The 22,220-nt window shown below is 36.7% G+C and overlaps 1 protein-coding gene across 8 annotated transcripts in view; it reads right to left on the reverse strand.

Moving 5' to 3' along the window:
• PPP3CB (protein phosphatase 3 catalytic subunit beta) overlaps window positions 1-22,220 on the reverse strand; it is a 55,141-nt gene that overhangs the window by 7,608 nt on the left and 25,313 nt on the right. For 3 of the 8 annotated variants that reach the window (XR_008205370.1, XR_008205369.1, XR_008205368.1), the window contains exons 6-14: window positions 19,656-19,795; window positions 19,481-19,558; window positions 19,292-19,386; window positions 17,724-17,849; window positions 15,734-15,811; window positions 11,337-11,421; window positions 10,272-10,369; window positions 1,072-1,131; window positions 462-529 (exon numbers count right to left, since the gene is read on the reverse strand). Coding sequence is in view for 5 of the 8 variants with exons in the window: in XM_052678197.1 (XP_052534157.1) it covers window positions 3,107-3,285; window positions 4,970-4,999; window positions 10,272-10,369; window positions 11,337-11,421; window positions 15,734-15,811; window positions 17,724-17,849; window positions 19,292-19,386; window positions 19,481-19,558; window positions 19,656-19,795 (909 nt within the window). In the remaining 3 variants the exon portion in view is untranslated. Of the gene's footprint in view, window positions 1-461; window positions 530-1,071; window positions 1,132-1,597; window positions 3,286-4,969; window positions 5,000-10,271; window positions 10,370-11,336; window positions 11,422-15,733; window positions 15,812-17,723; window positions 17,850-19,291; window positions 19,387-19,480; window positions 19,559-19,655; window positions 19,796-22,220 lie in introns of those variants that run through there. The other 5 variants (XM_052678197.1, XM_052678201.1, XM_052678198.1 and 2 more) reach the window with 4 other exon arrangements.

Genomic DNA, 22,220 nt, shown 5'->3' on the forward strand with positions numbered 1-22,220 from the left:
ATCCACTATACAAAAATCTCTTCTATTAAACATTCAGCATTATGTCTGCCACTGAACTAAATGTGAGCAGACATTGTGAACTGGGCTGCCTTCCTGGCTCAGCTCAGCAGGTGGCAGCAAGTGTCTCAGCAGCACAAAGCTCTATTGAACAGGAGGCCAAAAAACCATCCTCAAACACGTTCTGTACTTTCAGGCCTGCTTTTCAGATTCGCTAAAATGCATTCACATTTCTCAGAACACCCAGAACACTTCCCCACCCCCACCACCTCCCAACCCTTCTCCCTGCAGACAGCAGCACTGCAGAAACCACAGCTCTTTGCTTTGCTGTTGCATCCGTGGGCTGGCAGAGCTATTGCCAAGCATTTCCCCCTCCCCACTGAGAACAGACTAACGCTAACGATATGCAGAACCTTCCTCCCACTTAAAATCCTGGAAGCGGAAAACAAAGCGAAACAACTTACAGTTTTCTGAGAGGCAGGATACCTTTTTTTCCTCTTCAACAATGCAAGAATTAGAGACAGCTCCAGACCTTTCAGAAACAGCAGCAAACAAGGAGGGATTACTTTCTAAACAGAAAAAGCTCACAGGCACAATTCTTTTACCTGATTACTTGCTTAAAGGCTGACAGAATGTACACTGTATGACAAACAGCTTGACAATAACTTGACTATAACATTTACTTCACCTCTACCCTCATATCTGGCAAACACTGCTATTGACAACAGCTGGAAGGGGATTCTCAGGGAGGTGAGCAGAGCTGTTGCACAGCAATGCCTGCCAGATGAGAGCCAGTTCTCTGTCACACAGCAAGGCCTTTTCTCACAAAGATTTGTATTTTCTCTGCGCATACAATTTGAGCTAACCAGAACACTGAGAATGAAGACTGCAGTATCAAACCGTGAATATGCGGTCTTGGGAAATGCTGTTGGTGCTTAGGAGGAAGGTCCCATCACAATGCTCACTATGTAAAACCTGGGCTGTACTGCACCACCAGCTGGCTGTTCTGCTCTGACACACTGCACACAGACTGCACAGCTCACGGCTGTGGGTTTCAGAAAAAAACCAACTTACCATTTGTTAACTTGAACTTCTGCGCACAGACTTTGAGAACAGTTCCCAGTTACAACGCATCTGCAATAAAGTAAAAGCAAACGTTAAAACTCCATTAGTGTCACATCAGTTGTGTTCTCATCTCGCTCAGCAGCTTGTCCTACTTACAGAGAACACACGAAAAGCCCTAAATCAGGTATCTGCCTCGACTGTCGAAACAGCCCCATCCCACCCCCAGTGCGCCCAAGGCTCCACCAGCACCATAGCCCTCAGCTCAAAGTGACACACGTGGGACATGGCCGTCCTCATGGCTGCACTACCCAGCAATGGAGACTGGCAGACAGAAGATGCTCAGATATTCAATACATGAGAAATAACGATTAAAAAAAATGAAATAGAATAGTATTTACGTTAAATGATTTCTCCGCAAGCTAAATCTCACCTCGTTGGCTATTCCTTCAATAGCTTAGATTTGGAAGAGCATTTCTAACCAATTTTCAGGGTCAGATGAGACCCCAGTATGCCAAATAAAACCAATACACAGGGATAGGAGCCGCAGCCCATGCACAAAATTTATTGTGTGCTACTGTTTATAAAATACTTGAATAGTTCAGAACATGCATAAAATTCCAACTCAGACGGGGTATGTACAGATCGTACTTCATGGCAAACAAAAAAAGGAGATGAACTCTAGTGACATAAGTTTCAAGTTGTGTTCCAGGGGATGAGAAGGACACGTAGCAAATGTCAAAATATTAACAAAGTACAGTGGCAATCAGTACAGTCCATTATTTGTGAACAAATTAGCACAGGGCTTCAATTTTTATTTTAACCAAGCAGTCCTGTAGATATCAAAATACATGCAGTCTCAAGTTTACACTTTCACTAATGCCTTAGCAGTTGAACAGAGCAATTGATTACGCGCTGCTTCGCCTAGAACAAAACCTATGTCCGATACAGTTTCAGTTTCCTTTACAGCTTAAAAAATAATGACAAGCTTGCAGCTATTCAGCCCAGTGATTACTAGCTACTTATGCAACCGCAGTACTCACGATAAACTAAAAGTACCCATAACATCTACGTAACCTATAGATGTACAGCATAGGTCTATATATTAAGTATTTGCAAAATGAAAACATGCATACACAAAATACAATGCCAAGCTTTACAGACTTGATATGAATCAAAATTTACTTAAACAATGTACAAAGTTCAATTAAAAGTACCTTAAAATTAACACTCCCATATTTTTCTTACTTTTAAAATTAGTATATATAATTTTTTTTTTCTTTTTTTTAAAGTTCAAGGTGGGGGAGAGTCTTGAAAAAGCTGGGCAAAAATGTTTCTAAATTAAATATTTTTTAAAATCTGTGTTCAAGTAATAAACATTCCTACATAGAAATCTTCCAATAAGCTGTAACTAAAAAATACAGTGAATACAATATAGAATCAGCAACATCTAAGGAGTAAACCTGAGGTCAGCTTTTTACAGAATGACCAACTGAGATTTTTTTTGGCATTTTTTTCTATTTAAAATACAGTTTTTTTTTTTGCAGCCTCAGAAATTTTAAGACCATTCTAATCTATTGTTTTAAAGACAATTCATGAAACCGATGTCCATTAATAAATAGTTAGCTCTTAGGGTCGTATCTGAAAGTCTGATTTAAAAAACAAACAAACAAACAAACAAGCTACCTCTACTGAAAGAAAAATCCCATTTGTAAACGTAAAGTGTTGACAACAACAAGCATAAGACGCTAGTCTAGGGGTGCTTTAGTGATAACAGCCCGCTGCCTTCCTCCCAGCTCTTCTGCAGACGCAGCAGCCTGAATACACAAAGGATGCTCCCAGGAGATCGGTCACCACGTGAAGAGAGGGGCTGTTGTCTCAAAGCACGATGCTGTTCTTCAGCAGGGTCAGGCAGATGGTGCTCCACCTCCTGGTAAGTAGTCACCTCGCTGACCCCCCTGGCTACTTCGTCTGTTGTCACATCAAAAAGCAGTAATCTAGGAATTCTCAGGCAAGACATAAGTGAGTAAACCAGAAGTTGACGTGGTCACTGTGCATTGTTGTTGCCAGTTCCATTGTTTCCATTGGCATTTGTTGTGTTTATAGTATTAATACCATCTTGCTGAAGAGCATCTTTTCTTGGTGGCATTCTCTCATTGATCCTATCCAAACCTTTTGCTTCTTCAAAACTGCAGATTTTATGTTGCGGAGAGAATCCTCGTATTGCTTAACAAAATGCAAATTTGATATGTCAGTAATGGAAAAAGAAGTCGAAAGCATATACTTTTTCTAATAAATGATGCTTAAACACAGGTAGGAAATCAGCCACGTAAATGTATGGCTCTGTATCTGTACTAGTAAAAGCTGCTCTAAGTTGCTCTCCTGATACACTCAATGGCTCTCGTGACCTGAGTTTATAACAAAAGGCACAGAGTATGGCAAATATTCAGCAAGGAGGAATCAAGGTGCTTAAGCCCACTTGATTGCTTCTGCATGTCTCTGGGGTGGCCGGCTCTGAACACCCTTTGCTCCCGCTGCCAAGCTCAGCTTGACATCCCTATGTCTCAGGGGAATGCCAGTGAGATGCAAGCAGCACAGCGAGTGCAGCGGAGGCAAAGAAGCAAAGGGTCACAAAAGTAATCAGAGGTTTACGTCCTGCATACACATTGATGGCCTGATCCTGCGGTTTTCATGCAGGCAAAACTGCAGGATATGGGTCACATTCTGTGCTAATCACACGGATGATGGAAATGGACACAACCACAGTCACTGGGTTAGCACTGTGTTTAACAATGGTGCCATCTAAATACATACGTATTTAAGATGCATATAGAAAACAAGTATTATTTTTCTACTGATTATTTTAGTGAACGAGGTCTGTAGTTTACTTCAGACCTGAAAACAGTTAACCACATGGTAAGACTGAGTTCTTTGGGATGGAATCATTCTTTGGAGACATGAGCACAGCTTTCACTCACAACAACGGAACATCTTACATGTGTGTGAGAGAACAGAATACGGCCCTTGTTTATAGTTTTGGAGATCTGACTTCCTTAATTAAAAAACAAATGATAAAGTTATTAATTAGTGCTTCACAACCAAATCTGAAAGCACACAAAGGCCACAAAGGCAGCTCTCCCAATTGCTATGCTGTTTGTCATTCACTTCAATGAATATTGAGCAAGAGGAAACTAAAGCATCTTTGAATAAAACTTCAACAGTCTGAAGTTGAGTACTTGAATACCAAATAACTGGATGGCATTTTACTCAACACAGCTAAAAAGGGTGCACAGATAACAGCTTATTTAGCACAGAAGCACCAATAATCCATGGAGTTTAATATGCCTTGTACTGGCAGGATGGCATATATACAAGAAATAAATTTGGTCATCAAATTATGTATAAAATCCATTGGAAAAAAACCACATTACATTTGTATGTCTTGCATTATCAGATGTGTTACGGAAATTTAAAAAATATATATATGTTCAAAGCCATTAAAAATAGATTTTATGAGAAAAGCATGCATAAATAACCCTCCTTCCACACGTAACCAGCCCCCCCAAACAAAATCTTGCAGTTGAATGCAGAAAAAAAACCACTAAACACTATCATCATAAGGACTTCAAGACAACACCACGTATCACAACATGCTGTTATACAAAAACCTACTGCATATTTTGTAAAAATAAACAAAAAAGACCAAAAAAACCCCAAGAACATCCCTAAAATATTAAAGATAATCATCATCCTGGAGCCAGAAATGAATGTTACATGTAAAAGGGATGAATCAATACAGTTGATTCATCTCTGCTTGTGCAAGTTGAAAGTAAAACACACCCACACAGTACTTTTGAATTCCCTCCCAGACACCACAGATCTCTGCCAATGGCAAAGACTCTGATCATACCTTTTTCAGCCTCAATTGCCTCTACAGTGGCTGTACAGAAGTGAGCAGATGCATGCAAAATGAATGAGAAAGATGAAGAGTGTAATATCGCACAGCAGAAAAGGCAATGATCAATTTAATATAGAACGCTACGCCAGATTAGATTAAAATTATTTAAAATTATAATTAAGGTTCTGGGGGTTGTTTTTAAGCTTAAGTGAAACTTCTCCTACATTTTAACTATTACAATTTATCAAGTCAAAGTATACCAAGAGAAACACTGATTACTGGAACTTCATTTATGTTTTAAACTGTACATTTCTATGAGATTATTTCTTTTTCTTTAAAGAAAGCAACATAAGATGTCAATTAATGTTAAAGTTGTGGTATGGTTAAAAAGAAAATCTATTTGAGATTAACTTTCTGAAGATTAAAATGTATTAGTGAGCTTCATTAAGTTACCAAGCAGGATGTTCTAATGTAATACTATCAGTGTTCTGCTAATAAGAAAATACTTTTCTTTTTACGGTTAACTCCCTGAAGTTAAACTTGTACGTCAATTTCTCACCATATTTTACGCTTAAATGAGCATCCCTGGGAACCAAAACGTGAAATTTAAACTACAAAAGACAAATCTAGCAAGTCATATTTACAAAGTCTCATAAATTGCTTGGTTGAACCAACAACAAAGCCTAGAGCATGAAGAGCTCTGCTTGTAACAGTCTTGGTGGATAACTTCACGTAACATGAAGAAAAATCTAGCTTACTGGTTCTACTGTAATAAGTAACCATGACTAACGTGGTAATTTCTGAGGTTTGAGATTTTTCTGTTGCTTATTGCTTTAGATCTAAAAGTCAAATCTATAACGCAAGGTTATGAGGATTTCAAATTCAAACTAACCTACTTGAGCAGACCAGTCAAGCAAAATACTTGTAATTAAGATCTAATCTGTAGCTGAGTTTCAACGTTGCTAACAGCTTACTGCCTCCTCTTCTATCTGCCATGCCTCTAGTCACCTATTCTAATAAATTCTAACACCCTGGGGGTGTTCAAGGAAAGACTGGATGTTGTATTGAGGGACATGGTTTAGTAGGAGCTATTGGGAATAGGTGAACGGTTGGACTGGATGATCTTTTAGGTCTTTTCCAACCTTGGTGATTCTATGATTCTATGATTCTAATTGAAAACAGTACCTAGCAGTAAACCGACTTGCGTAGTGCTAGATACTGATGAACAACAATGGATATGAAGCACTACGCAAGTAGGTTTACCTATATTGAAGTGAATGCTAGGAAAACTATCAATTTAGGAAAAGATGGTGTTAGAACAGAATTTGTCCAAGTGAATTAAGTTTAGTACTTCTCATTTCCTGGCCAACACAAACCAGACACAGCAGATGTATCAGTTGCCTACACTCTGCCTTAACGTTACATAAAACCTTCATTTCCAGAGATACTCTTTAAAAAAAATAGTTGCTTGAATTCCTATTAAAATACTGTGGAATAGATGAGAATAATGCAGCATTTTAACTTCTACATACTGCACATTCCCAGTTACAATAATAATAATAGTAATAGTAGTAGTAATAATAATAATAATAATAACAACCCTACACAACTCTAAAGGAGCAAGGGCAATCCTGGAGTTATACCAAAAATCCACTGGAATGGATGGCAATTTATGTTTACATTAGGGAAAATAAACTTTCTCAATTTGTAAAAACAAATTAGTTTAAGAATTGCTTTGGAATATCACTGAATACAAGATATAACCAATTTGCCATATAGGTACAAAACTATGTGATAAGAAACACCTCTTTCCACCATTTCCTGTTACCTGTGAAGTCTTTGTTTTCAATCTTTTCCTGAAAAGATCACGGATACTGATTTATCTCTGTAAATTATGTAGCTTGATCATAAATACAGATTTGAATATTTACACCTAAGTCATTCTACTAGTACTACTTTAGTTCCAAAAGTATCTTGGAATATACAATGCACTTAAGAAAAAGGTAACTTTCACCTTGACACAAAAGAACAAACTGACTGGAAAATGCAAGCATTTGAAAAAACACAATTTTCAATTTGGAAAGTAATTTTGTTGGATTCTTTTTTGCAGGTACCTCTAGATTAAAACTATAACCTTCATAAGTCCTGATTAACCTAGGATAAATGTTGTATTACACTAGTTGTATTACACTAACACATTAGTTAAACTAGAACTCTTTGTTCAGAAAATTCACTTTCACAGTAAATTTTAAGTGACAACGTTGAAGGAACCCAATGGCATTTCCATCCTCAATTCCAACCTTGCCCCTGCTTTACTTAAGGGACAGATCTGACCAAAATCCTTGCCAACATATGAAAAGAATTTAGAGATATACAAAGGCTGTCATTTCTCAAGGTCTATTTTTATCCTAGAACATTAAAGCTAACTGGAAATAACCTTTGATTCTTTTTAAAAATATATATCTGTACATTTAGGGGGAAAAAAAAAAAACCAGACTATTTCAATAGAATGTAGTTCATAGACGGGCATGGGTTGAAAAGGACTATAATGATCATCCAGTTTCAACCCCCCCGCTGCGAGCAAGGTTGCCAATTTTGCATTAATTTTTCAAAATTACCTTTTAAAAATGGATTTGTCTTTGTTTAACCCTTTTTACTGTAGTTCAAATTTCTCGTTTACCCTCAGATTCATCTGTTTTGTGGTAAGAATCTGTTCAACCATTTCCCACAGAGCAGCTCAGTTCAATGGACTACTACTTCTGGTGCCCCACGCAGCACCACGTCAATGCCTCCAACCTCCACGTCTATGGCCTGTTCCTTACGAAGCACAGGAGGCCTGGCTGAACGGATGCTTCCAAACAGCAGCAGTAGCTGCTAAGATTTGAGAGGAAGGTAAACACACACTCCCAATCCTGATAACTTCCACAGCTTTTTATAAATGTATTGGTAAACAGCCTGCTTAGATCTGAGCAAATTTTATCGTGAGTAAAATGGGGTAAGCAAAAATAGTACAGCAATGGATACTATTTGTTTTCTCAAATCTAGAGATTTGAGATAGTTATTGATAGCCTACTGATCAACACACGTGCAATATATTTCAAAAAGTAAGTAAAAATTTGTAGTAGGAAATCTTAGTATCAGTGACCATATTTCTGCTGCGAATATGAATTCACTGATGTGATGGTTACAGTAAAGCATCAATTAGTGAAGCTTTATTTTATTTTTGATTTACTTTCAGTTCTGCAACTAAGTGTAACGAATCCAAAAAGTTCTTTTTGAGAACTGAGTTAAATCCTTATCTGTAAAAACAAAGTTAGTGGAATTAAGGAGAACTGACAGTCAGCAGGAGATCTTTAGCACATCAGCATGATTGAACAAGTGATGTATATTAATGTAATGCATCAAGGAATATTGCCATCAGAAAATTCTAGTCAAGAAAAAAAAAACCACCCACAAAAATCCAAAATGCATTTTGCATACTTTCCAAACATCCCACATTTTCAGTAATGCTAGAAAGCCGTATGCTTTATGTTAAAAAAATTTTCTAGTCAGTTTGATCCTCTCTAATATTTGCAATGTAACATGGTTAAAAAACTGTTAAATGAGTGAGAGGAATACAAACTCATTTTTTTAAGCATAATAAAGTATCTTATTAAACAATGAAAATTAAAACTAGAACATATGCTTTTGGAATAGTTGGATGGATTAGGAAACGTACACCACTTCTTGTTATAGACATTCACAAAACAATCACATACATACACTGGACATATAAATTTACTTGTAGACATTATATGTCCACTGAGAAATGACTTAAAATGAGACATTCATGTTTCAAAGCTATAGAAGAACAGCTTTGATTGTTTAATAGTAAATGTAGTGAAAGGGTTTAAAAAAAAACAGCAACAAAAAATTCTAATAGAAAATTTAAAAATATTCAAATGAGCAGCCTAAATCACAAAACAAGAAAAGCAGCTACTCTTGCAAAACAGATTGTGTAAAAATGTAATTCAGTTAATCAATATATCACAATCTTTCAATAGGTATAAAATTCAGTGGTCAAACACAACCGTTTTATACTTTCTATTAAATCTTGAGGATAGCAAATAAAAAGTCTGAATATCTTATGTTGAGTGCTGCTGATATGAAGTCCACTTTCAGATGGATCTATTTTAGTTATCCATCACTGCAAACCTGGACTTCATTCTTGTAATACATTTGGTACAATCTCACAGCATTGTCTCTAAGCCTGGTTAATCATTTACGGGTCTTGTGAAAAATATGATCCAATAATTCAACAAACTAAAAAAAAAAAAAAAAAAGAAAAACTTTTACAAAATATTCAATGAGCCAGATTACAGGTGTATTTTGTATAGAGTTCTTTTTATTTTCATGCAAAAAATATATGCACACTTAGTAACACCCTTTTATTTTGATTTATTTACAAGTTTTAAATTCAATCCCTTTATTCTCAACTGATTTTATAACAATTACTGAATAATTTTCAAGTACATTATTGTTCAAAATGCACAGACAGTGTGCAGCAGCAAATGCAGCAAACCTCAAAAACAAGGTGCTACAACATTGCTTCTACATCAAGAGACAGACAAGTGTCTGGGATAGTGGTTTAATTTTAACACTTATACAGACATACATCTATACCTAGAGAGAGACAGACAGATCTAAGAAAGCAGCTACATCTGCAGAGGAAGGAAACAGCATGTTACAAGGACAATTCAGGGAGGTCAATTATACATAGAACATTTGACAAACAACATAGAGAACAAACTTTGGCATTAATTACCAGGGTACAAAACGAAGCACATTTCAATCTATCAATGGAGTGTAAAATGGAACTCTGCAGCCTGTAGTCGTTTGTTAGGATTGATACCAGTGAGAATTTGACACTGTCAATGAAAATACTAACAGATACATAGTAAAGTCATTTTCATGGAAAGCAGACAAGGATGCAAAATTACATTGCAATTTTTGTATCTGTTACGACCAAGTATCTTAACACCAGATCTAGTAGGGCACCCCATCCGCACCATCTGAAGAATTGTAAACTGAGGATGCTCAAAGCCTGAAAACTGTGGCCTGACACTGCTAAACTCGTTTGCTTTTAGTTTTATACCCTGGTTAAGTATCCATTTCACATTGCCTGATTAACACATAACATTCCGCCTGTATCAGCCGCTAAGACAAGAACTGAAAAGCATAAGAAATTCCCTGCATGCATTATGTGTAGTGTTAGCGAAAGAGTGAGATGTGCCCCAGTCCATCTGAGGCACAGCAAGTTGCATAACATCATTACCACTTTGCAGGGTCTGTCGTCCTCCAGCCAACACTCCACTAGGTAACATTCCAGTGGGAGTCAAACCCTTGAGTGTCAGCACACTTTCACTCTCCTCCCTGGTTTAAGAGAAAATAGTAATGAAAATGTAAGTATCTGCTCATGAAAACTGGTATTCTCTATTGGGGAGGAAGGCCTACTTTTACTGTGCTTTATGCATGTCAAGACTGATGCAAATTCAAATTCAATCAACTAGAAAGGGGAAAATATTTCTATGTCATATTCGTCTCTCTCTGGTATCTAGAAACTACAAATACTGATTACTTTTGAACCAACATAGGAGCAACTATTCACATGCAGACTTATTAGCTCTGAACATAGCAGTGAATGCCTCATGAGGTACTGAATGCAACTCAGCACCATAGAACAACCCACAGTTTCACTGAAAGCATCTGTGCTCCAGGAGAGACCAATTTCAAAAAATTAAGCCTGTTTGAATATTTATGCTCTGTGGAAAGACATAAATACGCTATGCAAGTACTATAACATACTGACATACTATAAGCATACTATATTTTAAGTAAATACAATTTCTGTCTAGCTTGGTACAAGAAAATGGGATCAAACAAACAGGACAGTTCAAAACAACAAAAGAAAAACAAACAAAACAAGTCCTCAACTTTCTGCTATGACAGACACTTTCCTAGCCAGCCCGGACCTTCACTTTCACGCTTCTCATTTCAGTATCTCTATTTTTGTATTGTCCTGCTCACTGTTGCAGTTAATCTATAGAATCATTACAGTTGGAAAAGATCTCTCAGATTATCATGTCCAACCACCCACCTACTACCAATATTACCCACTAAACCAAATGGCTGGACACATCTCAAAAAATAACAACAAAAAAATATTATTTAACCAAAAGCACCAACATCAGTGGGGTACATCAACATGCAAAATGAGATTCTAAGGCGTGATGACCTCCCTGAAAAAACGTGTGGTATCTATTATCCTGGAACAGAGATGTGTTTTCCTAGCATACACAGATTAAGAAGGATTTTAAGAAAGCAGAAACAACTCAAATACCTGAGAACAGAGAAGACTCTTGCCATCTTGCCAATTGCACGAATTTTGTTCCTGATTATTTCTTTCCGTGCAGCAGCTGTACCTACTTTCAATGGAATAAGAGAGAGTCTCAAGCTCATTGGTATTTACAAAGCTGCCCTTTTTGAGTGTATCAAATTCAACACAAGTATTGAAGTTCAGTACTCTTCCCAGGAGGTCAGTACCCAGCACTCGGGGACACAATATTACAAATACAAATTCAGAATACTACCAAAACCATAACAACTTCTGTGTCCACAAAACAAAAGTTCAGGATGTTCACAAAGATTTGATCAAGCTGGCAAGCATCCAAAGTAAAACCACCGTTACAGTGTAGTAACTACCGTAATTCCTTTCCTTAAGTTTTATAGAACCCTGGAATCCTCATAAGTTGGAAGGGACCTTTAGAGGTCATGTAGTCCAGCTCCCCTGCAACAAACAGGGACACGCACAGCTTGATCAGGATGCCCAGGGCTTGCCTTAAAGCCTTGCCTTAAAGGCCCCAGGGATGGGGCATCAACCACATCTCTGGGCAACCTGTTCCAGTGCCTCACCACCCTCACTGTGAAAGACTTTACTTCCAACCTAAACCTGCCCTCCTGAAGCTTGAAGCTCTTTCCCCTTGTTCTATAACCATACACCCTGTCAAAGAGTCTGTCCCCTTCTTTCCTGTAGCTCCCCTTTAGACATCGAAAGGCTAGAAATCACTTTCTGACATCTGTGTATCAAAATACAGGTATGTAACTTGACACAGAAGATAAAGAAAAAAATACATAATTGCTAATGCTTGCACAGCTGACTGAGAGAAAACATGCTGATTTGCTTGATTTTATGTCAACTCCCCAAAACATACACCTGCACTCACAAAAAACTTAACTAAAATGCCAAAGAACTGCAGTGTGACCTTCCTTACTGATTAATTCTATGTTCTATGTCACCTTAGGTTTGCATCATTTGCAGAAATTGCTAATACCAAGGGCATGGAATAAATACTGCATGTTCCACAGAGCAGAGAAATGTCATTTGTAATAGATAAAAGTGAAGATAAAACTCTGAAAGAGGCTTTGGATTCAAATGAGAGCTGCCTTTGCCTGCACTGATATAAAAACAGAGGTGCCTCTCTTCAACATTTATTTTTGTTCAATGAGAAAATGCCAGAGTCATCCTCCTTTCCTCCTGAGGACAACCCAGGTCCCCTAAGCAGTACAGGCAGATGTGGGGACACCAAAACAGCACAACTGTCAGATTTTTCAGACCGCCACTGCAAGAACACAAGGCTTTTTGTCACACAAGAGTGGATGGATTTCCCATCCTGAACACCAAACCAAAGAAAATACAAGAGAAAAAAAGGCAGGAAGAGAGCTCTGTGCAAACACAATGAAAGAACCCTGGGGTATGACAACTATATGTCAACTCACTGAAACGGAATGAAGAAACCCACAAACAACTAAGTAAAGCATTTTTAGACAAAGGAACAACACTGATGAAATACAGACACCAAAAAAAGTGGTGGCCCAAGGAAAAAAAATGCAGGAATAGGCCGAAAATTTTTATTTTTACTGGAAGTAACTTATCTGAATTTTTAATATTTGAGATGTTTTACTTTCTCTCTCTGAATATTATTAAAGAGCAGTATGAGATCCGGATTGAGAAGAGAGGTCTTTCAGAGTTTCTGAAAAAGGTGGAGCTAAATGAAGGTCCACACATTTTCCATGTTTTCTCTTTCCATCATTTCTCTCAGTTTTCCTCCTGCCTTCACCTGTTCACTCCTTGAAGGCCACTGCTGCAGGGCTGTAATGCACAAGCTGAGCCCATTACAGGCGCTGCTGGTGCCCATATCTCAAATCTGGTATCACTACGCCATTAAAGGAGAAATGCTGGTTTAGAGTATTGTTTTTAAATGATCCTATGCTGTTCCAGCCTTTCAGAGGGAGCACAGCCAAGAAAAAAGGCCAAATATATTACTCCAGGCAGCGGCACTATTAAACCCTTGTTTGTTCAGAGTTAAAACAGCAAAGTAGCATCTGCTTACAGGAGAGTGTTTTGATTACACCCTAAACTAGAGGGGATATGATAGAACTCTCCCACTGCCCATTCCTAATGCCCCCTCCATGGGAGTTCTATAATGCTCATACTGTTACGCTCCAAAGAATTCACATAAATGTTGCAACTAACCCTATGATCCAATGCACCAAATGAGAAATATTCTTTAAAGTGGCAGATGTATACAGAGAGCAAACAGACTAGAAGGTAAGTAACAGCCAGAAGAATTTTCCTGCACAGAAATATCCACCTTGGGATTTCTGAAAAGTGGGTGACAGACTCAGAATTTAAATGAGTAGATGACTTCTTACATTTTGCATCAAGTCATCTTCAAAACTGCATAGACAATCAGAAGTACCCTTTTGATATCTCAAATGAAGGAAGCTAAAGTAGTGTACACGCCAGGTTTTGGAGCACTATAAACACATTCCATGCACAATCTCAGAAAATGCTCACAATTAAATTTTTAAAAAAGCACAACAGAGGACTGAATGCTCCCTACACATGCAGGGCCAAAGATATAATTTTAGAAATAGGTAAAAGAATGAAATTCTACAAAAAGGGAAAAAAAACAACCAAAAAAAAAGGGAATGGAAGAAAGGAGGAAAGATTCATGCACAGAAAGACAGATGTCTTGGAATATGACTTCTGATTAACAAAATACATAAACCTTTATAAATGTCTCTTTAAAATGGGTAATAAAATAAAATACTGTACGTCTCTCAACAAAAATATATTTTCTGCATTAATACTTGTACCAGCAGGTTCTACGAAGTCATATTTCAAAACATTCCTACTGTCTGATCTGTACCTTTTTTATTGCCATACATGAGTCGCTCTTCAGATGGAGAGTCCAGAAAAAAAGGAAGTGAATGATGGAGAAAAAGATGAGTGAGACAAATCAAACAAAGGTATTTAACCTGGTAATGGTAATAAAGAAGGAATGGAGAAGAAATATGAAAAAAGAAAATGGAAAAATGCAACACTTAAAAATGCGTTATTTGAATAAGAAGTGGAATTGTTGAGTATAAGTTAAAATTTGATGATAAACAATTGAAACTTGAAAGTCAACAGTTAAAAAAAATTATTCACAGAGAAAGATAAAGCACAGACAGTACCTAGGAGGCATTAAGAGATATGCATCAAGCAAAGAAATTGTTAAAGGAGACAGAAGAATAAAATAAATCAAATAAGGAAACTGGAACTACTGTACTGAAGATAGGGCATATGCAACCAGGTGATGAGCGCGCTTTGGCTGGACCACCTAAATCCTAGCGTAGCAGAACACCATCAAGCCTCAGCCTGCAGATGTTTGGTGTAATTGCTTTATCTTCAGTTCAGTAGGATTACGTGCACAAGAAACATAAATTCACTGTCTGCAGGATCACATCTGAGACTATTCCTAATTTTCCATGTTTCTGTCTACAGCCTAAATGGCAACAAAGTTCAAGTGGCTCATAATTATTGCATTTCAACCTAAAACACACAGCTGCCTAAGCACAACACAAATCTGCTACTGAATTTTTACACAGTAATTGTCAAAGATTAAGAATTGGATGATGTCACTAACATCTCTTTTAATTTATTTTTAGTGTTACTCAAAGGCTGTCAAAATGTTCATTCCTTCCCCCCAGCCATCAGTCAATTCAGCAAATAATTCTGTTATTGGATAAAATGAGGGATGTCTGAAAAACTTTCAGATGTGACATAGAGCAGTACTGTAGGAAAAGAAAAGGACGATGTGCTAAGTCTTGATGTTACGTGCCTCTTCACCACCAGTCTAATGTTGCTTCTTTATCATCACATTACAAACACCTCCTTAACAACCCACTGTTATAACAGTTCACAAGATGTTATTTATTACATACGTCAGTGTTACACAATGTACACAAAGTTCATTAACTTTTATGCTTTAACTCTAACACCAAGATTTAAACCTTTATTTCATACTTTGTCTATAGTACTTTGCCATAAGAAATATTAGATCTGACTTTTGACTGCATCAACTCTTCCCCAAAGAGCAGACATTAAGAAATTAAAGAGCTTAAAAAATTCATAATAAATATAAAACACCAACAAATTCTGAAAAATTCTCAAAACATTTCAGCTTTAAATATGTCATATACGAATTCTTGCAAAGGATACAACTACTCCTTCTTGATGACAGACACGAAAATAAAATTCCCTTTCCTCCTCCAAAATACTCATCATCTAAGGAAAAATTTGTAGGCAATTTCCTTCTAATTTCAGGTAATATATTACATCACTTTAACTTAATTAGTACTTCAGAAGTTATTTCCATGAAAAAAAAAAACATATCTAATATTAAACCCTACCGTCAAATTGATCTTCTCCCTCTGTCATCAGTTCATCATCAGAACAAATGCTCAAAACATTCACCAACATTTCTGTTACTGTACGTGAAAAAAACAAACTTTAATTAATTGCCTCAAGAATTTTAAATATTTCCAAGCACATAAGATGAAACCAGTCACCAGCAACTGTAGTGAATGAGCTTCCCACATGATAAACTCTTCTCTGCAATCTGGTCTCTAAAACATATGCTGTCATAGAATTTAAAAAGCTCATAGAAATAAGCAGTCAAAAACCACACCACCTATCAAAGACATGGCATGGCTTTCTTTCCTATCTCACAAGGAATTACTTTAGATACGAATTATCTTCTTGTACATTAGTATTTTTTACATCATGGCAAGTCCATTTCAATTCAATTTTATGCAAAATTTACTGATATGTGAAAATATTGAGACTGCTCAAATTCACATAAAAAAGTGAAAGCCATTCCATTCCTGGCACCTGCAGGCACCAACCAGAAGCACCGAAGCAGACAAATATTATGATAAAAATACGATGTAAACTGCTTGTCAGTGTTTAAGGGGAGTTTGAAAAGACACAGTGGATACTCAAACTTGTCTCAATTTTGCTGTTTCTGGGAACCTCATTATTCTACCATAAAGCCTTTCACATATATGTCAGGCTTTTCTTTAAAATGGTCAAGGTTCTCCCACCTTCGGAAGCACTTAGAAACCCATTCCAGAAGTTCAATCAGATGTTTAAAAACTTTGTAGTTTCCTGCCTACATCTGTTCATGACTAATTCATATAACCCTTGTGTTATCCGCTATGCTATTCTCTGTTCTTGGTCAAGAGTTACTCTCTACTTTGCTGAAGAAGTAAAATGAATAATTCTGACTTTAACTGTGTAGACCAAACAATATTGACAACATGTCCTTCACTGGAAGTTGAAGTATGTGCATACCCAAAGGCCCGAGACAAATTACAAGGTACATTACTTCAGCAGTCTTAGGCATAACAGACTCATTATCAGCATTGTAGAGAAGTAAAATAAACAACATGAACATTTTTAATAGCAAAGGGTTATTTAATGCATCATCAGGTAAGACAAGGAGAAACAAAAGTCTCCTTCTAAATGTCCTTGGTTTAAAAACAACAAAGAAGTGCTGAATGGACTTCCTAAAGACAACATAATCAAATCTAGAATCCTAGGTCTGTATGACCATAAATACATAAATATCTAGAGTATTTTTCCAGGAAAGGTAGAGAGCTTTCCAGATCTCCTTCATGAAAAGAGCAGTTCCTATCACAGAAGCATTTTAAATAGACCCCAATAGCCTCTAACCTCATTGCTTACTAACTGGAGACTACTTGGAGTTCTATTATCCTAGATTTAAAGTTATTAACTCTAGAGGGGAAAAAAAGGACCTGTGCTAAATTATCTTTTCAAGAAAAAATATAGCAGAAATAAGTTATTTTAATGAAGGTCAATCTGTTATAACTACCTAATAAAGTTAAAATTTTACAGGAACATCTCAACATAGTTTACATCTATAGCCATACAAGTTTATTAATTATATATGACCTAGCCTTTTGTAGAATAAGAACAGTTTTCATGTCAACTTTATTTGATGCCCAGAAGTAATTCTTAACAACGCAGGTAAATATCTCCTTAGTGGAAATTATAGTTTCTATTAAGACCTTTGCTTTATTAGATCCAGTTTAACTACTTGCATTGAAACAGGTGAAGAAAACAACCAGAACTGTGCAGCAAGTTGTACACAACATATCTTCACATGCCAAACAAAACCCCCGAAATCAGTCTAAAAACTTCACCAAATCTCTCTAATCAAACATCCAAGTATTCCATCTAATAAAGACAAATGCAGATACAAATTTTCACAAAAATAACGAATTAATTAAAAAAAACCAAACAACCCAACCAAACAAAAAACCTTCCTGACAACAGAGAAATTGGAAAGAAATTCATTGGTGTGTGATTCTTGCCTACCTTTTTCTCCAACAAATGGCAAGGACCATGTAAAAACATCCATAAAATTTGGTAGCCAGTAAGGATGAGGAGAACAATTGAATTGACGAATATTCATCACATTGTTTTCATATTTTAAAACAGCAGCTAAAATAAAATTCAGACATTTTGGAAAGAATGTTTAAAACTTATGAAGTACTACAAATGTAAAGTCACAGGTTTGTTTTACTTCTATATTGTATTACAAAGTAATCCTAGAGATAACTATGCTTTCTTTTGCAATATTTAAATGATAGATATCTAATAGAGAACTTTAGACTGTATTTTATTCCAAGCATCACAGTTTAATGTACCCTTACATGTCAGACTGTGCCTCTACTATCCTATTAAAAGTCCATAATGAGCAATAATTTCAAAAGTTCCTGGAAAGGTATGATTTCAGCAACTTTAACAAAATGTGAACTCAGAATAGCAGCATATCCAGATTCAGGTTCTACACTTGCTGTGTGTCTTCCCATATTACAAGCCTGCATTCTGAGTCCCTGTTGTAGAGTGTAATATAACCACTGAAATTCAGAAAATCAAAGAGAAGAGGAAACACAGAGAAACACAGCACAAACAAACAAACAAACAAACAACCAGAAGCATTCTAAGGCTAAATAAGTCTTGGTTGTACATTTCCCTACTTAAGTTTGCATTACACTGGGAATAGGTGATGGGAAAAAGGATTCTTAAAAATATCTACAGAGATGGCAGAAAACCAGAAAGCCAGCACTGCTACTTCTCCTTTTCTTTACTCCTTTACCTTTGATACAAATAAAAGCAGCTCATCTTACTCTCTAGACAGTTAATCATCCTACATAAGTGGTTTGTGTTGGGTAGATAAGGGTTTCAGAAGCAGAAAGGAGAAAATTCAATGTACTGAATAGGCAAGAGGTGCTGGATTCAAATTAATGCTATTTGTGCTGGAAAGCACCCAGGCAAATTTTTAGTATCTCCAGCTAAGAGGACTCAAACAGTTTGGGCAGTACTCTAGGTGTGTACTCATCAGGGCAGACTAGAGAGGGAGAACATTCCTTGACCTGCTGTCTGCACTCATTTTAACTGCTCCACAATAACACTGGCCTTCTTGGCCGCAAGGGCACACCAAAAGGTGGCTTTAATCTGCTGCCCACCAGAACACATAGCTTCTTCTCTGCAGAGCTCCTTTCCAGCATACGTATACTGATCCAGGCGGTTATTCCTCCCCAGATGCAGTACCCTACACTTGCCCTTGTTGAACCACATTAGGTTCCTCTCCACCCAACTCTCAATGGTCTCAGTGAAGGCAGTACAGCCTTCTGGTGTGTCAGTCACTTCTTGCAGCTCTGCATCATCAGCAAACTTGCTGAGGGTGCACTCTATCCGTTCATCCAGGCCACTGATGAGTATGTCACACATTCTTCTTCATCACACAACTTTTATTCAGGATTTTCTGGTCTTTTACTAACTGGCAGAAAATTTTTGATATTAGATTGCTTCTTTAGTAAGACATTATAACAGCACATTTTCATTTTATGATTGCATAGTTATTAATTACAAGTTCTTACCTTTATTATTGTAGACATCCAGGTAATTAGGTGCTGAAAAAATTGTTATTAATGATGGAAACCCTGTAGTTTGACTTTTCCTGTACATTCTATAACTGTAAAATCAAACAGATTATTTTACATCTTACAGGAATAAGCAATTATCTTTCATTTCACATTGTGAATTATTTCTCAAAGGGACATACTTACCCTGCATCTTGTGCTTCATGTGCTCTAATGATTGACAACAAATTATTATTTTGCAAAAATTCACAAACTGCTGGATAGCTGTGAAATGAAAACAATCGTGAGTAAAATAAATCCTCTAAAGATACGTGGGAAGACTTAGTATTAAAATATTAAGTAGATTCTAGCATGCTCTCACCTATAAAAGTATGAGCATCCTCTGACTGTATTGTGACTGAAGTGCTCTGGTGAACTTTCATTTCCAAAATCTTCTGAAGGATCTGACCACAGTAAGTCACACATTGGTCCAAATGCTGGAGGTTCTTTGAATCTATCTAACTGTTTGAGAAAAAAGCAAAGCACAAAAATACTCTGAATATTAAATCTGTAAGTTTTACACATTTTTTAGGCTACATATCCATCAATACCAAGCACTTACAGAATGAAATCCAACCATATTATAGATAAATAGCTTTTTATATTTGTTCTCTCCTTGTCATGAAATAAAGCAGAGGCATGCCAAAAGAACCCAACCTGTTAAGAGCAATAAGGTTTATTAGTTGTAAGAAGAAGTGAGATAAATTCCAGACTGATGGATATGCATAATATAAAGTCAAGTTACAGGCAAGGAACAAGATGGTCCTTTTTCATGCACATGCCGCATCTACCAATCTGGAGACACTACCAGGAATTAGCCAGGAAGAGAAACAGTACAGAAAACAGGAATGATAAAAGAAAAGCATGAATAATTAGCACTGACTATAGCAAACTAAATACGTCATCCAAAAAAATCCAACCCCCAAACCAAATCCCTGAAGCAGTCATCTCCGTAATGGATCATTCACCAATGAAGAGATGACTAGCTCAGCCATCCTGGTTTTCTCTCATACAGACTCTATTTCTCAACTACAGCCCTGGTGCAATGGGCCATGTACATTCTGGAGGGTCTTTTTTGTTTGCTTTTTTTTCTTTTTTCTAGCTGCTTCTTAAAAGATTTTCACTTAGAAACACTTGTTTTAGCAGCCTATACCATTGCTGGTAACCACAGTGAAAAGGGCCAGTGATAAGGACAGTATCATTTGTTAACATAAAAGGAAAATGCCCTGTTTAAGTAATAACATTCAACGAATCTCTGATGCCCCAGAAATGAAATCAGTTTTCCCAGATTCAATGTAAAGTTTATTTGATCTTTATGTAGCTGGAGTTTGTTCACAAGATGATTTTATCCAAGAAATGTAGGAACGGTTCTTTGATGGACAGTGCATTTATCTCACTTTACCTCCCATACCAAAGAAGATGACTTTGATGGTACTAGAGAACACTTAACTCTTCATGACAGGTTCGAAGGGAGGTTTGGTGAGCACCTGGTGAATTTGAGTCTAACGGTCCATAGGAATCCATTCAAATATGGAACCAGCAGTAGTGCCAAGCTCTCTCATGCCCTGGAAAATCAGAGCTCCCGAGGCTGCCACCTGTAACATAAGTGGAAAGGTCCAGATCTTTACAAACTCCTGCCAGATAATGGCAAGGCAGGTATTAACTGAAGTTGTTGTTGGAATTTATTCAATATTAAAAATCCAGTGGTTTAACGTTTCCCACACTGGATGATAAACCCAGCATTGTATATTCCTTTGAGATTGAAGAAATCAGTCCATCAACATCTGCAAGTACCTGAATTTCTGTAGATTAAACCATCAAGTTTCTAAACCTCCAGCAAAAAAATTGGGTCTAGAAAGTAACAGAAGCATTCAAATAAGGAAGTTTCATTGTTTCTTGATCGATGTTTCCTGCAACATAGAAGGCTGAAAGTCTAGAAAGCATTTCTAAGAAATTTTTTCTTGAGATAGATAGTGTTCAAGAATTTTTCTTATGACTTTGGCCACATGGTTAGAAGAAGACATTATAAATGAAAAGGTTTTGCTGCTGCAAGCAATGCCATTCTTCCAAGCTTGTTTCTCATAGCATTTGGAACAACAATGTAGATATTTCTTGAAGTAAGGAAGTCAGCTTTAAAAAAAATTAATACACTTACATGCACATCAAATCAGTTTGTACTTCACTAGACAATCTACCAAGTGGCATATTTCTCAAGACATTTCAGAATTTAAGAAAATGTCACTTCTACTCAACCCAGATTGTATATATCAAATCAGTAAAATGAGCTTAAAGGTTTCTCTAAGTAGTGACAGCAATAAAAATTAATAAAGGACAAGTCAACTCAAAACAAGCATTAATGAATAACCATTTCCAAGCACGCTGTGACCATGACAAAGCAGAATCCCAATACAAATTAGGTTAATGTATTTCTAAGCAAGATTAAAGTAACTGAGAATTGAGACAATTTTTTTCAAGAATAAGAATCACTATGTCTGGTGTTAAAAGAGAAATGGGTATCGTATTTTCTAATGGACCACAAGATATTTAAATCTAATTAATTTCCAGGTACTGAGAAGTCAGGGCTGCTGCAGTGAGGTGTACCACACCTCCATACAGATGAGAAAACTGAGGAATAGCAAAACCTTGGGGGTAGATGAAGGTACAGCAAATTAAAACTACTATATCTCTGAAACAAAAGACCTTCACGAAAGTTTCAAATACTTGAAGACACAGACATCAATTTTAATTAACCTGTCCTAATTTTCTGAGAACTATTGTGTAGTAATATTCTAAAAACCACATGAAGGTCAGAGAAGTGCAGCAGTCAGATATTACTAAAGAAAAGGAAATTTCAGCATACCACAGAAAGAAAGTAAGGGATTATAAG

Source organism: Tympanuchus pallidicinctus, unplaced genomic scaffold (assembly GCF_026119805.1).
Source record: "Tympanuchus pallidicinctus isolate F22 unplaced genomic scaffold, pur_lepc_1.0 scaffold16, whole genome shotgun sequence".
Lineage (NCBI taxonomy): Eukaryota > Metazoa > Chordata > Aves > Galliformes > Phasianidae > Tympanuchus > Tympanuchus pallidicinctus.